General features: G+C 39.4%; 1 protein-coding gene across 4 annotated transcripts in view; it reads left to right on the top strand.

Moving 5' to 3' along the window:
• Window positions 1–17,454, top strand: part of LOC110960716 (collagen alpha-6(VI) chain-like) — a 153,731-nt gene that overhangs the window by 36,962 nt on the left and 99,315 nt on the right. For all 4 annotated transcript variants that reach the window (XM_051956905.1, XM_051956907.1, XM_051956906.1 and 1 more), the window contains exons 20-32: window positions 306–368; window positions 2,270–2,335; window positions 3,604–3,657; window positions 7,318–7,353; window positions 7,451–7,513; window positions 13,707–13,769; window positions 13,862–13,924; window positions 14,682–14,744; window positions 14,821–14,871; window positions 15,139–15,174; window positions 15,812–15,874; window positions 15,956–16,018; window positions 17,368–17,403. In XM_051956905.1, the coding sequence (XP_051812865.1) occupies window positions 306–368; window positions 2,270–2,335; window positions 3,604–3,657; window positions 7,318–7,353; window positions 7,451–7,513; window positions 13,707–13,769; window positions 13,862–13,924; window positions 14,682–14,744; window positions 14,821–14,871; window positions 15,139–15,174; window positions 15,812–15,874; window positions 15,956–16,018; window positions 17,368–17,403 (720 nt within the window). The remainder of the gene's footprint in view (window positions 1–305; window positions 369–2,269; window positions 2,336–3,603; window positions 3,658–7,317; window positions 7,354–7,450; window positions 7,514–13,706; window positions 13,770–13,861; window positions 13,925–14,681; window positions 14,745–14,820; window positions 14,872–15,138; window positions 15,175–15,811; window positions 15,875–15,955; window positions 16,019–17,367; window positions 17,404–17,454) is intronic.

Genomic DNA, 17,454 nt, shown 5'->3' with positions numbered 1-17,454 from the left:
TTCAATTAATTTATCCTAAAAAAAATAATAGTCAACAACCATTTATTCATGATTAAAGCTCCAGTGTGCAGGATTCAGGTGGGTCTATTGGCAGAAGTAGAACATATTTTTCATAATTGTGTTTTCATTTGTGAGTAATCACCTGAACATATGAATTGAGTTTTCTTGAGCTTAGAATGAATACTGTGTGCTTCTTCACATGTAAAATTTCAGATTGTTTGCATTGTTAGTTAGTGTGTGCTGCTGTCAGCTCAGAGGGATTTACCTCTGACCGCTTGACTGACGGGCTGTACTGTCGTCCTCAGGGCACCCCAGGTATTAAAGGGGAGGACGGGGGAAAAGGACAGCGAGGCCTGAGAGGAGATCCGGTAAGTTCCATTGTTTCTTACCTTCAACTTTTTGTCTTCAGTTGATGCAGGAGCACAGCAGGAAGAGAAGGATCCCTCACTGGCTTCCCACTCACAGTGAAGCTGTGTTCCATTTCAGGGCCACATACTAGAAACGTATCCTTCTTTTCTCAACGTATCCCAAAATTCATTGCACATAATGTAATGTAAACATTAGGTCTTTTTAATTTTCCATCTTGAAGAAACAACTAAAGTCTTGGCTTTTGCCAACTCTGACTCTCAAAGTTTTAAGGTGACGGGAGCAGGAACAGCAGGTGACACAAATAGGACGCTGTGTATACTGTCAAAAATACAAACTTTTCACTCAAACATAAAAAAAATATATAGTTTGCATGATTCTCTTTAAATTATGGTAACTTCCCGGCTAGGTAGCTGTCACCATCTCAGATTTTGTGTAGAATTTAATTATTTGGGACCTAAATTATGTAAAACATTTTGACTGAATTTGGAAAATTTTGGGGATTTCTTGTATTGTCATCCTCAAAAAAGCAGATGAAGGCTTTTTAAGGGTCTAAAATCACCAGAAATGTAACATTGTATGTTGTTAAATTTCAGCATTAAGACAATGTGGAAACAGCTTGTGACTATGTACAAATAATGACAGTATATAGACCCATATGCACTGTAGTTTTTGTACTTGCCACACAAATTCTGCAGATGTTAGAGGCCTGAAATATTGCTTAAATGACTGACTAAAACTAGATTTTCGTAGTAAATATGAATACATCCATATATACACAAACACTTACAGGAGCTTTCTGGGGCTGCGATGCCACCTTTGTTTGAAAGTTTTGCACCTTTTTCCATTGTCAAGGGCCTCGAGTTTAGGATTTGTCCTTTGCTGTAGTCATTCAATCATTTAAGTCTGCTGGAGACCATTTTCTTTGTCCTCACCAGACTTTATGCCTGTGGGAGTTGTTGGAGGTATAAAAACCCTAAAATGGCTTCACAGATACTTTTAGATCTGTAGAGGGTGAAAATACAAAAATTCCCACTTGTGAATACGTTTGGAAACTCTCAAAATTCAGCCCAAATATGTCACCGAGGTCGGCATGTTTTTGTTGAATTTTGTGCATTTAGATTACATGTAGTTGGTGATAACTTCACACCTGTTGTCACAGATTTTTTTTAATTGCATGCATTTTAGCGTGGTTTGCTCGTATAGTTCCGTTTTCTTGTTTTATTCTTCATTTCTGATATGTTAACAGACAAAATACAGAACAAAACATGACCAATATAATTCACTGTAAATTTGTTTAACAAACAAATAGTCAGGAAAAGGCTGATGCTGCAGCTTATAATGTTGACCCAGAACAAGCCAGCTAAAGACAAACTGTAAATTAATGTGACAGATATCAAAATGTTTGGCTTACTGCTTTATTAAACAGCATTCAGGCTGAACTCAATATTTTATCAGAAAATCTGAGAGCCTCCCCAACCCAGTGTAACCGCAGCAGACCAAGTCTGCATATTTGCATGTTGAAAAAGGAGAAAACCGAAAGTCTGCAGTCTCTAAATGGCTTACATCCGATTCTGAAATCCCCACAGCTGACATATTCCATCAACAAAGTCTTACGTTGAGAGCAAAATCCTGAGAAAGTTAGCTGACAGCCAAACAAAGTGATGTGGGTATAAACAAAGCCATCCTCTAATGCTGTTTTTAGCAGAGCTTATTCAGAGTGTATCATCATCTGCATCATATGGTCAATGTTACTAAATGGCTTCATATAAATAAAAATCTAAATTTATCAACCCTCACCTCAAAGTACCTGATTACAATTGGAACCTCATCTGTAAGAAACCCAAAAGTGTGTGGAGTTTATCTTTGTAAAGTGATTCAGTTAAGACTATTTATCCTACAGGGCACACCAGGTAGCAACAGCAACCTCCCAGGACCCAAAGGAGAACCTGGCAACCCCGGGAGACCGGTAAGAAACATCACCGAATTCTTTCTGACAGCAAGCAGAGGACGACTCCTCCTAGTCTAGAATAGAAGTCTATGAGAACATACGCCTACTTCTAACTCAATCTTTTACTTCATTAAACATTTTACGGTCTCACTTGCTGGTTTCAGCCTTCTTCAACACAGCATGCTGTTCAGATAGTAAATAGAAGCACTCAGAGAGTGCAGTACACTGCCAAGGCTGCTCATTCCTGTTGTTATTTCCGATGACTGAAATCTTTTTTAAAAATACGTGGCTCAAGACTATAAGCCACATCACTGCCAAAATCTAATCACTTGGTCCTTGTGACATTTCTGACCTTACCTGAAAACTTCATCCAAATCTGTTCTTACATTTTTGAGTAATGTTGCAAACAGACAGGCAGACCAATGGCATTGTCACATACCTCTGCCGAGGCTCTGCGTCCTTAGTGGAGTAATTATGGTCCCATTTAGGGCATAATTTTTGTGTTATCATGTCAGACAATAAAAACAGCACTGCTGCCAGTAGACTACATGGAGAAAAACTGTTATATTCCACCCTGGTGCCACATTAATGCTATCAAACCTGTACATTAGCCATGATTCGTACAATAAAAAGACTGTGTATATTAACTTTTTGATATTATATAGATTCTACATAAAAAATAACCCTGTGTAATATTGTTATTGTCCACTTTGTCCACAACAGTAATTACGTCACAGCATTTAATAGTGCAACCAGGATAATGCAGCATTGCTACTGTGTCTTTATTAAAGTGAAAGTGAAAACTTTGGCCCACAGATCCTCTAATACAGCATCTTAACCATCTGATACTGTCCGGACATTTGAGTGGAAATCAGCGAGCACAGAAATTTGTCTCCACATTACACAAAATACCTAGTTTGATGCAACATAACTATGTCAATCCAACAAATCAAGTCAATGTTTGCAGTTTTGCCTCCACACATTTAATGAGATTAGAGTCCAGACAGCTAAGTCTGTCCATTTTGGGCTTGTAGATAAATCCAACAAAAGTGGTTAAGGTTTAACAGGTTTGGTTGGACTCTTCCTCATTACGGAGGATTATTAAAGCTCCTGTAGCGTTCACAACCAGTTCCACATCATCTGTTTATCGTAGCACAATCCTATGCAAGTTCTTTAGAACCTTTAATTACTGTGTAGGAAAAAAATACTTCCAGAACCAGCAGCTGCAGTATTCTCATTACTGTTAAAGTGGACACATTCTGAATCTGGATGTGTTTAATCCACAGGGTGAACCTGGAGGCAATGGGATACCAGGCGAGGATGGAGTCACTGGAAACCCGGTGAGTTTTGTTACAATTACAGATCTGCATTGTGTTGTGGCCCGAACCGCTCAAGATGGCGACCATTTTTCAAGATGGCCGGCATTAGGCTTGGGCGGGATTACGGTAATACCGTATACTGCCGGTGTTGAAAAATAGCAGTGTTATCAGTTCCAATACCGTCATGAAAAAAATGCAATGCTCTTATACAGGAGATAAGTGTTATGAGAGTGTGTGGCTCCGTTTTGAGAGAGGGAGAGAGAGCAGCGCGTGTGTGTGTGTGTGTATGTGTGTGTGTGTGTGTGTGTGTGTGTGTGTGAGATGTCCGAGCAACCCTGAATGCAGCGCGAGCGAGGAAGACGGTTCGGGGTGGAAGAGAGAAGAGGTGTGTAGCTGCTGGGTTAGCGCAACTGTATGGTTCAGCCACTGTTAATTTACAATAAAGGCTGCAGTATTCTTCAATAAGGCCGGGCTCGTCTTTGCCTTCTACGACTGCTGAGGAAGTGAAGGGGGTTAACCCCGAAGTAAAAAACGAAAACTTCGGCCCTGGAGAACTGTCCTCCCCTGGGCTTCCTGACCACGATCGGGAGCTGAGCAGGAAAGGTTAACATAAGGATTAAATATTAAATAAAAGTCATTTAATGCCTAAAATTGATTCTATGTCCAGTAGCACTTATGTGTGGTTGAATTTTCAGTTTTACTTAAACAGTTATGTTTTAGCCTACTTTTGGAGACTTTCCATAAAGTGTATGAACGTGACGTCGTCATGTGACAGCGGGAAGGGGGGGTGGCAGATCCCGCACGGAGTGACTTGGTGTCAAAAAAGAACACAACTTCTGCAGTTTAGGAGTATTTCAGGTTCCAGGCAAACGAGAAAGGAGAGCCGGTAAATACTGATGAAGCAATTTGTAAATTCTGCAATCAAAAGGCGATCGCGAGAGATGGAAACACCTCTAACCTAAGGACGCATCTCCGAATCAACCACCCACTCACTGCTGCGAGTATTCAATTTCCGAACGTGAAGGCACAAGCCAGTAACAGTACTAGTCACGGTAATACCGTATACCCCGGTAAAATGTGAAGGAAGTTTGACGGTATCAAAATTTGGATACCGCCCAAGCCTAGCCGCCATCTTGATTGAAAAGTTCAATTTTCAAGCCATGTATTTGAATGAAAGATTATATTTTGCATGTATATCTAGGTTTTATGGACTAAAGTATCTAAAAGAGAGGTTTTCTGGGCTCGAGTACCAAATCAAATGATCAAAGCAAAGATGGCATCCAAGATGGCTGCCATGAAATCTATGAATGTCAATGTCTTAACAACTGCTGAAGGGCTCTGCATGGCAGGAGTCAAGCCCCAGTGTGTGCTGAACATGGCAGGGACACATAGAAATCCAATCCTGATTACGCAGAGTCGTGTGATGTTTGTGGCATACGCGAATAAGACCTGAAACAAATTCTGACTTTTCCACGTTGCCGTTACCACAGCAACCCCACCGTAGGCCAACTGACCATGCGCATGTGTTTGTAGGCTTGTGTCACGTTCTGTCATGGGCCATGCAGTTTATTTTCATGAGCCGGTACAAACACAGTGCAGACTATATTATCACAAATTGGTGAAAACCATATCAAGTTAGCAAATCATACAAACCCTAATTTAGTTCTAATTGCTAGTTCGTGAACAATGGTTTATGGCTATTGTAACAGCCATATTGGACTGCATCTTTGTTTCAGCAATACACATGATAACTACGTAGGAATCTAGAATGGTGTCCATCTAATGAATTGATCCCAAAAACCTAGAGATAGATCAAAAATCAGTATTCTATGCCTATTATTTCCTGAAGTATGAGCATTTTTTGGTTTCGTGGCAGACATTTTGGACGCCATCTCTGTTACAACTATGCTGTGTGATGTTACATAACAAAAAATAATCAGGCTAAAATGTTAGACACTAGAATCTTTGGTTGTTACACTTAATGTTGCATTTTGTTTCAAATATTTTGCTGCAGAAGACGAATTTAAGGTGCACATAGCGGCCATCTTGAAAAATGGTCGCCATCTTGGAATTTTGTTTGGCTAACGCCTTTTTTTTTACAAAAAGTGGACCTTAAAGAGTATTTGTGCCAAATTTCATGCTTGCATCACAAACTGAAGTATTTTGCAGTTATCTGCTGCACTGCTGGGCTAACCCTCATCAGGGGCAAACCTGTTACAAAGCAGCGTCTGTCCCACTGGGTGGTGGAGGCGATTGCTTTGGCTTACACGAGTCAGGGTTTGCAACCACCTGTGGGTTCGCGAGCACACTCGACTTGGGGCTTGGCTGCATCCTGGGCCTTGTTCAGGGGAGTTTCTGTTCAGGACATCTGTGCTGCGGCGAGTTGGTCCTCGCCTCTCACTTTTGTCCCTTTCTATATGCTGGATGTCTCTGCTTCTGAGGTCTGCAGCAGGGGCGTGCATCCCATCGTGAGACATCTCACTCATATTACTCAGAGAACTAGGGTTATGTAAATAACCTAAAGTTTTGTCAGTAAGTGTAAAGTCCAGCAAGATCTTACAGAAATGAGAGCGTGTTGAAGCCTGTGGGAGGTGATCACGACCTTCTGGCACATTTGAAATATAAATCTGAAAGTCATCTGTGTGTAGCAAATATTAATACATAAATCATGGAGGATGCTGCCCAGTGAATGGATTTTAAAGGGTAGGAAGGGGCTTTGTCGTTGTCCTGCTGCAGAATGAATTTGGAACAATCAGGCGAAGAATCTGAACATGGAAAACCCCTAAAATCTTGCACAATCCTGTATGGTAAACCTTTTTCTACTCTGTAAGTTTCTGACAGTATATTGATGGCATAAGTAAAGTTTTTTCCACTTTATCTGAATATTTGTTCCATGTGTTACACTTAAACTTCAATGCATTTCAGGATACCAAATATATTTTCTCATGATGCTTGTGTTTTTTTAAAAGTGGATTTTCACGCTGTGTTGTTGCTGTTTTTGGCTCATTTAAGTACTTTAGTGCTGCTTCCACCACCTGCTTAGATGTTTTTTATGAAGAGGCTTTTTTATTTTGTAGCAGTTGTAGGAATAAATGTATATTACATTAAAGCAGTTCAAAGATACCGATGTGAATATTTGATTTATAGAGAAAAATTCTTACAAACAGCATTTTTTTAAAATCCCCAAAACAGTGAAATGTGCAGGTGTTGGCTACTTTGAATCAGCCAATAGTAGACCGTTATTGTCCATCCATCCATCCTCTATACACCGCTTTATCCTCACTAGGGTCGCGGGGGGCGCCGGAGCCCATCCCAGCTGACTTGGGCGAAGGCAGGGGACACCCTGGACAGGTCGCCAGTCTGTCACAGGACTACATGTACAGACAAACAATCACACTCACATTCACACCTACAGGCAATTTAGAGTAACCAATTAACCTCAGCATATTTTTGGACTGTGGGAGGAAGCCGGAGTGCCCGGAGAAAACCCACACATGCACAGGCAGAACATGCAAACTCCATGCAGAAAGATCCCAGGCCCAACCCGGGATTTGAACCGGGGATCTTCTTGCTGCAAGGCGAAAGTGTTAACCACTAGGCCACTGTGCAGCCCCGAGACCGTTATTGTTGTCTTTGTAAATGAAAGTTCATAAAATATCTGTCATGTTTTTTGGTGTTCAGGGACCAGATGGAAGACGAGGGCCCAATGGTGTGAAGGTAAGTAAAGAATTCAGAAGAGCCTCGATGCTGCTATAGGTAGAGGTTTATATATCTATTATTACACCATTTTTGCTCTTTTATCCACTTGTTACAGGGTTCACCGGGGCCGTCTGGAGGTCGAGGGGATCCAGGCCTCCCAGGTCCTTCTGGTCAAATGGTGAGAATAAACTTCCTTCAACTCTTAGCATCCATCACTTTTGCAGATTTCATGATGAAAATCGACACATTTTCACTGTTTTAGTTTCTTCTTTGAGCAAAACAGGCTTTGCTGAGACCTGAGTATTTGTTCCTGTTATTTGACACCGTAAGATTTTATTGAAGAAAAGTCGATTCATAATTCTAAAACTTCCCCTCCTTCATTTATGCCTCCACATACTGACAGTCCCATGGATCTCCTCCTCCCCTATAAGCCTCACACAACATACAGAGTCTCTGTGTCCGCAGGATGCTAGTAAGCAAGATGAAATAGAACCAATGGACAGGCTGCTAATTACTAAAATAAATGTATTGCATGAGAGCTGACAGCCAAAATATCTAATAATATCAGATGCTTGCTCAGGTTTAATCCTCTGAGCCTGACAGATGCATCTAAATTCTAGTATGTATTTCAGCGATATCAAATGAATAGAATAGAGCTGGAATTCTTGTACGTGATTCCAAGTCAAAAAATAATTTAACAATTTAAAAAAACAAGAACCCTGAAATAAATCACACTAAAGCACATTATCAGTGCAAATATTAGCATAAATAGATTAAAAACACAACAATCAAAAAAATACTTGTTTGCATAGGTATTTCTTGCACATGTGAGGGTTATTGCACATTTGTCCATTATAATTTGTGTGATGTCACAATATTTTGATGTTATGCCGTGTTGTCGTACCTTCTGTCCCCGATGTCCAATGCCACTTGTCTGATGGCGGTCGGGAAAAAACTGTTATGAAAACTGACATGAAACTGCTTTTCAGTTGGTCACATTCATATAAGTGCATGATCATCATGAAACTGTTTTGGTGTCCCTCTAACCGGTGTGGGCAGACACTGCATTAGTCGTAGTGGTGGAAAGTAGTACTTTTATTTCTTTGTGTGCTCTGTCAATCTATTCCTTCCTGATGCATAAAACAAGTTGTGTAGCAGTTGGTGTTCCAGAGAAAAATGGATCTGTAGCTAATTATAATAAAAACAAAACATGTCAAGAAGTGGCAGATGGTCTAGAGCAGGGGTCTGCAACCTTTAACACTCAAAGAGCCATTTTGACCCGTTTCCCACAGAAAACACCGGGGGCCGCAAAATCCTTTTGGCATTTAAAATGAAGACAACACTGCATATATCGCTTTTTTACCTCTATGCCCTTGTTAATCAGTCGTGATTTTTTAATTACAAAGCCTCTAATTAGATAGATTCATTTTTTTAAATTGTGTCCTTCCACTAATATTTATCTTACTTGGTTAATGTCATTTTTGCTCCTGGACCTCATATGTTACGTAATGTTAGCTGGAAATCAATATTTTGCGAATGTCTATTTAACTTATAAAATCTATTTATCTTAAGCTAATAACTTTTCTCCGGTAAGTCCAGGTGTAAACTAACCGTGACGTCACCCATTGGTTTCAACGCCGAGAAAATGAAGCCCGGATTTTGCTACTTCCTGGTCGCCGTTTTGGATTTTTTGGAGCCAGTGACGTAAAAAGCTTCATCAAACAGACTGGACCGGAGAGCAACTAGGGGCAGGATTGGCTGAGGACTCTCTTATCCCGCCCACATTTTACCGCAGAGGCTTCTGTTGCTGTCTATCAAGTATAGCCACGCCCCCTGGCTCCGCCAACTTTAACGATTTATTTAAAATTCAGTATTGATTTATTTTAAGATCGGCCACCTGATCTCTCATTTTGACCATGAAAACTAACGGGAAAAAAATCCTGAGCTGTAGAAAATCAGTCTATCAAATTTTATTTTTTCCAAAAATGAATTGGGGTCTGTGGAGAAAAATCTTTTTGGAGCCAACCCTAGCGGACGGCGGGATATTGCAAGTTTTTGACACTTCCGGGTTGGCTTCAATTCTGGAGCCAGATGCTACGTCCATCTTTATATACAGTCTATGGGTAAGTCGCTGCCCTATTTTCCAAGACGACACTCCTCTGACTCTCTGACCTGCTGCCTGGATGCTGGACGTGACATTGAGCCGTGGTCTCGTGAGTAACGTCGTATTAACCTGACATATCAAAGAGTAGATACTTAGCAAGACAATTATATAGTTTACCTCAGTGGTCATGAGTACCCGACACAATGCAGGATTCTGCTGTGAAGGAGGAGACGTGCGGCGGTGGTGTATTTGCGACAATAAAAAAAAGAAAGAAATTTGAGGGAGCGACGGCTAGGATTTAGGAATGGCAGCCCGCCGCTGCTAAATGAATGTAGAGCAAACACAGGGATCTGAAGATCAACAGGACTCCAAATGAATACCTGCAGGCCGGTGAGTGTCGGATATTGACGGCTGGGATGCATATTTTGACAGACAATAAATTAAGACGTTTTATTTTGATGTTACAAGATCACCATGATCTTCAAATTTAGAATTAAATTTTCATAATTAACAATCTAAAATCAAAGAAATTTTAATTAAATAGCCTGCTGATTATTTATTTTCCAAAGCCACAGGGAGCCGCAACAGAGGGCTGAAAGAGCCGCATGCGGCTCCAGAGCGGCGGGTTGCCGATCCCTGGTCTAGAGGGAGCGGTCCCAACTCAGACACATCTGAGTATCAGAGTGCAAGTGCAGGCAGGATGGTACTGACTGAACTGGTGAAGCAAAAAATGCAAGAAATTCACTTATGATGTTAAATGCAGAAGTTGGGCATCAACTTTAAATTAATCATAATCATGATTTTGGCTTTCTACTATTGTATGAACAGGATCAACTGTGGTGTGTAAATTTAAAAATGTGCTCTGCTTTTTAACAGCAGAGCACATCTACGAAAGCTTTTTTTCTCACTCATAGAAAACAGCTCATGTGGATCTATTCCACTCTTTTCACAGTGATTTTTGCTCAAACACCTGTCTGAGAGAACTGTGGCCAGCTAACGGCATCGAAATTCCGTATTTAATGCAGAAGTTTAATTTCCATTTTTAGCTAGAAAAGCTCTCAGAGAAACCTCTGCCAAGTCTGCTCCTTCCTTGTATCATTTTTGACAGAGAAGCCCCAATAAGTCTGTAGCGGTTGATTTTTAGTAGGATCACAATCATGTGACCGTCAGCAGGCAGCTAAAGTAGTGTTCACTTGTTACTGTTACGCCGGTCCCACTCTCTTGCAATGATACAGTAATCTTTAAAGAATTCATGTGTCCAGACTGCCAAAATCTAATCAACTGGTCCTTGTGACATTTCTGACCTTCCCTGAAAATTTCATGAAAGTCCATTAATGTGTTTTTGAGTAATGTTGCTAACAGACAGACAGACAAACCAACGATGGCAAGACCCTGTCTTGGCCTTGATTTACTTGCCTCTACATCTCATGCCAACACTGTGGTTTTGCCTCTGAGCTACACAACCGTATTTTGCACTCATTCCCTGCAGTGTATGAACTATTTCTCTGCCTGGAATAGTTCATAAAACACATCTATTCTAACTTCATATAACTGGGCCCCTTTCATGTCATTTCCTTTGTTCATTCTTCAATGATTGGATATTTTCTTTGGACAAAGTCACTATAATAGTGTCTTGCCACATGTTTGTCTGCTTGCATTCAGCATGTGGCTATTTCCCCTCTCATCCAGATGAGAAGATGTGAATTCAAAGAAAATGCGACATGCTCGTTCTTACACACAGGCCAGTATACTTAAACTCCATTTCTTTTGGGTTTTGGGATTTGGGATCTCAGATACTGTGTCACACTTGTTATGATTATTTGAAAGCATCACCCGAGCAGAGTCACCGCCAACCACAAACGCCTGTCATTGTGAAATAAATGGCTAATCTACTGATTGTGCACCTGCAACCTCCAAAACAATCTAGTGGTGAAGGGTTTATTTCAGGCAATTGAACTCATTCTTGTGATCTTGAAGATGTTTCGCCTCTCATCCAAGCGGCTTTCATCAGTTCTGAAGAAGTTGCCTGAACTAAACCTTTCACCTTCAGATGACCTGGACGACTGAGAACTTTCACGGACAACAATCCAGTGCTTCACTCATTTTTATCTTTTAGGTTTTTAGTTTCATCTTATTTTTTACCCAGCTTGCCTTAGTTGTGTCACATTTACTCTTGTCATTTCACTGTGAAGAAAACACATCTGACACTCTCAACTCACTAATTAGTACATTTGATTTCAAAACCAGTGGGATGGAGCACACAGCTGAAAACATCCAAATACAGACTGATTGTGTTTTTATTCAGCGCGGAGCCATGTACAACAGCTGCACACAGTCCGATCCAGTGCAGACAGACAAATGTTTCCTGTAAAACCCCATTCAGAGATCACAGAGGAATATAAATCAGGATTAATGCAAAGATGTGTGGCGTCATTCGGATCACAGGGTGTCTGTATTTCTCAGCTCACAACGGATGTGGTGTTTTAGGAGAGGAGAGTCGGTATGTTTGGCAGATTTGAATGAGGTAACTTGTTTGGCTGATGCACAGACTGATACAGGAATTCACTGAAGCTCTGCATGAAAAGAGGAACCATGTGTGTGTTAAGAAACAAAGCTATTAGAATGCCAGTACTGCTGTTACTTATCCAGCTCCCCTGTTGTTTGGTCACTGCTTTCCACTGAATAGCATTTAATGGACTGCATCTGTGAAAACATGTTACATAAAATGGAAATAATCAGCAGCTTTTCGGTCCCAGGGTTGAAATTCACAATCATGTCTTGACTAGATTTGCAACTAATTTCTTAATCAACTATTTTGACAATCAATTAATCATTTTGAGATTCTGTTTTAAAGGAAAAATCTGAATTCTCTGATTCCAGCTTCTTAGACGTGAATGCTTTCTGGTTTTGTTCCTCTTCCATGACAGTAATCTAAATATCTTTGAGTTGTGGACAAAACAAGATGTCTAAGTATGTCATCCAGGGCTTTGATCAATGTTTTTCTTCATTTTCTCACATTTTCTTTGACTAAAAAAATGATAAATTCATCCAGGCAATAATCAACAGATTAATTACAGTGAAAATGATGGATAGTTGCAGTTGCTCACAAAGCAGTTTAATCAAATCAGTTTTTTAAGGCAACAATGAACAATTATTTCCATTAGCAATTAATCTGCTGGTTATTTTTTGGATTAGTTTTATTGTTTTGTTTCTAAAATGTCACAGGATGGTGAAAATGTCCATCACAGGTAGACTCAAGGTTTTAAGGTTAAAGGTGACCTCTTTTAAAAAATGTCTGTTACTCGACCAACAACCAGAAACTCAGTTAAATTAATCATTTACATTATTTACACCAACTGTAATCAGTTTGAGTCATTTTAAAAGAGAAACAGTCTAAGTTCTGTGATTGCTGCTTCTTAAATATCAATATATCCTTTTTTCCTTATCTGTGGCAGTAAACTTTAACTTAGGACAAAACAAGACATTAGTCATCTTGATCAGCGTTTTTTAAAAACCATTTTCTGACATTTTATAGATCATGCTAATCAGTCAATACAGAAAATAATCAAAAATGGAAATAATTGTTAGTTGCAGCCCTCATCTTGACACATCCAGGCTTCCATTCCTTAATGTGAGGAGATCGCACAGTAGTAGGTGTATAAAACAAGAAAAATAGTCTGCAGCCATGCTAGCAACTCAGTTATGTAAATGTATGAAGGATAAACTTTATTCACCCTAACTGGGAAAAATCACACATTATAGCAGCTCAAAGACATAAATGAAGCAAGGCAAAATATCCAAAAATAGAACAAAAATAAAAAATAGTAGAGATGCTAAAGACACCTTTCATGTATACAGATGTGGCATGATGAAAAATTGTATACGTAACTGTAAAACTGTCAACACAGCTCAACTTACTACAGTAATCTAATCTAATCTAATCATATCTTGCAACCATATATTTAATTAGGGATTAGAATAGTTCTCTTAAATTACTTTCTAGGGTGTAGTAAGTATAATATGTACAAGAATATATGTAAAAGATACACTGTAAGGATATACAGGCTTACATGGTACATGTTATGTAATAATGATTAGTCAAGCACACAATTAGAAATGCATATTTAAGGATAATTAAAGAAAAAAACAGATAAATATCAATAATGTATAGGCAAATAATGATAATGACACAAACAGTGGATTGTGTGGATAATGTTTCAGACGTTTTGTGGGGGGATGACTGTCCCGAACCATGTTTTCTCTGCAGGGGCGCCCAGGAGATAGTGGTGAACCTGGACCCAGAGGAATTCCTGGTTTTCCTGGGCCTCAGGTCAGTGCGTCACCATCCTACGTTATTTCAGATTACTGATGTGAATATAACAAACAGATTCAGCTCTTCTGATTGATCTGGTTCCTCTTCAGGGTGAAAATGGACGACCTGGAAACCAAGGACAACCTGGAAGACCTGGCACTCGTGGACAGAAGGTCTGCAACATAATTTTCATATTACTTGTCCAAACTAAATGACAGAGATCTCTACCTGTGGTTTGACCAGTTAGAATGACTTAGAGATATGTTGAATAACAACTAATCACAACAACGTTATTGATGTCCGTAATTTTAGTTTAGGATAGTCAAACCTGTCAGTTTAACGTTACAACGACTAGCCATAGTGTTAAACTGTCTGATGAGGGATGTCAAGACTGCATCATAAGCGTCTGATAAGTCGTATCTGTAACCATTATTCTGACTGGTCTAGGCTTAATTACAGAGATCACTGACTGTGGTTTTGATTGGTCACAATGGTGTTATTGACATGTGGAATAAAAACTCTGACTAGTCACAATGATGTTGGTGATATCTGTCAGCAGCTAGCCATTGAGTTAAGCAGCCTGGCGAGGGGTGTCAAAACAGTATTCTAAGTGTCTGATAAACAACATATACAGGTATTTTTGTGACTAGTTCAAACTGGATAACAGAGATATCTGACTGTGGCTTTGATCAGTCAGAATGACATTAATTTTAATTGCAAATTCACCTAATAAATGTTAAACAGTTCTCTCATTGCTTTACAAGATTCATCACTTCGTTGCAAACGTCTGTAGAAAATGGTTTCAAGTTGTTGTTGAGATATTTAAGTTTGGACCAAATGACTTGCGGCTCATAGAAAACCCTTCCAGCAGAGTACGGGGTGGTAAAATGTAAAGAAAAGTGTTTGTTAATCTTTATGTTGTTGTTAAAGGGCCAACCAGGAGATCCAGGTCCTAAAGGTGTTCCAGGACGACCTGGACCCAGAGGACTACCGGTAGGGAGCTGAGTTGTAAAGTGAGCTTGAACAGTTTATGTATAGTCCAGTTTGAGACTCTGTCTGTCTGTTTCAGGGTGAGGATGGCAGAGACGGATTTGGACCTCCAGGACGTAAAGGTGCAGAGGTAGAGCTGGATGTATCCCCTTAAAATAACCGCAGAAAACTTAGAGCAAAGGCTTGTTTCCATCCAGTCCAGCTATAAAAATGTTATGATATGAACGGCAGGTGAACCGTGAAATAGCTCTAGTCAAACTTTTTCACCTCAGCTGAAGATGAAAACATTTTTTTTATATTTTCTTTTTCCTAAAACATGTTCTTATACAGACTTGAAACAGGTGGAGAATCCTGGACAGGTACAGTTCAATCACTGCTTTTTACTTCTTCTCTACAGGGAGATCGTGGTTTTCTTGGTTTCCCTGGTCTCGGGGTGAGTCCCTCCATTTTTACAACAGCTGAATCTTAACCCTCCTGTTGTCCTCATTTACAGGCACCAAAAAATATTGTTTCCTCATCTGAAAAAATCTAAATTCCCCAGATTTCTGAAAATTTGCAAAACCTTCAGAAGGAAAATTCCCATAATTCCTTAAAATTTCTCTAAAAAGTTTTATTTTTAAAAAAAATCCCCCGAATTTGGCAAGAAAATTCTTGTAAATATTTTCAAAAAAATAGTAAAAATCTTCCAAAAAATCCTAAAAATATCTAAAGTGGTTACATATATATCAGTAAAACTTTTAATATTTTCTTGAAGAACATTCACGTAAAAATCAACCAAAATCCAGTGAATTTTGCTGGATTCTGGTTGATTTTTATGTGAATGCTCTTAAAGAAACATTTTTAACATTTCTTTTTTCCACCAGAACATTTTCAGAGATTTCCCAAAAATGTTGACATCAGAAGTTTCACCGTGAAAATATATTTTTCTTCCACATTTTCAAACTTTAAAACAGGTCAATTTTGAATCGCAGGACAAAACAAGAGTTAATGTAGTCCGACCCCACAGCAAGACATGAGAATCATGTTGGAGTTCAAACTGTTCAGACATGACATTTGTCTCCTTACTTCAGGGTGAGGACGGTCTGCAGGGATCTAAAGGACATCCAGGACGCAAAGGGAACCCTGGTCGAGACGTAAGTGCTGATTTAACTCCGATATCTTTAAGTAAAACAGGGTTTTTGCTTCATCATTGTCTTTACTTGTGATCAATGCAGGGGAATTCAGGCGGGCCAGGAGAATCAGGCGTGACCGGAGACCCAGGACGTCCAGGACACAAAGTGAGCTTCAGTCTTTAAAATCACTTTCAGGAGTCAGAAAATCCAGAGCTGGCTCTGCAGAACACCTTAAGTATGATATATGCAATAATTTTAAAATGAAATACTTGATCACAAATGTAAAATTTAAACTATTTTTGTTAAATGTTCAGACCAGATTAAGCGGGTAAGACAAGTTGTACAACAAAAACTAAATTGTTGGTCGATGGTCTAATCCAAGTAGAACATGCAGCTACAGATGTTTCATAAAATATTACTAGATGGCTTTTGCATTATCCTTTTTTCCATATTTCAGCTCATCCATCGTTAGACTATTTGATCTCTTTGTCCAGATTCTGAATCACTGACATGGTGAGAAATAACAGCAAAAAAATGAGATTAAAGAAATGAATGAGATGTTGTTGCTCACACTCAAATTTAAATGAGCAAAAAAAACTTCTGAAAGTGGGTCAATTTAAAAATATACACTGACAGTCATTAAAAACTTTGAGACCATATTTTTCAACATAATTTTTATTTTGAAGCCCAAAACTGGATTTTCTTCATATGAATCATTTGTTTAGCATATTGGCATACAGAAACAAAAATCTAAAGTTTCAAGAATGATTTCAAAATAAAGAATTTCACAAAAGAAAACGGCACCTGCCAAACACAAAGTCACAACAGTCAATACCGAGTATGGCCTCCATTTGCTTCGATGCAGGCAGCAATCCGTCGGCGCATGCTTTGGACCAGGCTTCTGATTGTGGGTTGGGAACAGCCCATACGCCTGGCTACATCACTGTAGCTCAAACCGGCCTCCACCATACCCAGTGCCCGGAGACGTTGTTCATGTGATAGACGCGGCATGATGCTGTTCACTGGACTAACAATGGTGGCCTTTTTTGGGCCTTTATATAGGCCTTCAAAACCCATTCTCAAACTCATCATTATCTCAACTACCAGGCCACAAGATCATCAGTAAATCCACAATGAATAATTACAACCCCCCTACAAGTAGAATTCTGCGTACATTTCTACCTCAAAGTTTCTATTGACTGTCAGTATATATTTCAGAAAATATGTCTTATGTCAAGCCAAACTGTCACCAATCTCTTAAAAAATATCGACTTATAGTTGATATCATAAAAAAATCAAGCACGAGGAGAAACTGTTCTAAAAATCTGATTATTTGAGATGGAATGAACCTTAACGAGAGGGCTTAAGAGTGTTTTCTTCAACCAATTTACTTTTAAAGAAATTTTAACTTCAGGTGTTTTGTGACTCTGGTTTGGCTGTGAGAAGGTTTTGCTGCCACAGAACTGAAAGATGATGACACAAGTTTCCAATATCTCTGTTTTTCCTCCTTGCAGGGGGCCAGAGGTCCTCCTGGAGGCAGAGAAAAGACTGTAAGTCCCCCTTAAATTCAAAACGCCTGCTGATATTAAATATGTTCATTC

This window comes from Acanthochromis polyacanthus, chromosome 12 (assembly GCF_021347895.1).
Source record: "Acanthochromis polyacanthus isolate Apoly-LR-REF ecotype Palm Island chromosome 12, KAUST_Apoly_ChrSc, whole genome shotgun sequence".
NCBI lineage: Eukaryota > Metazoa > Chordata > Actinopteri > Pomacentridae > Acanthochromis > Acanthochromis polyacanthus.
This window is presented reverse-complemented; position numbering and strand designations above follow the sequence as displayed.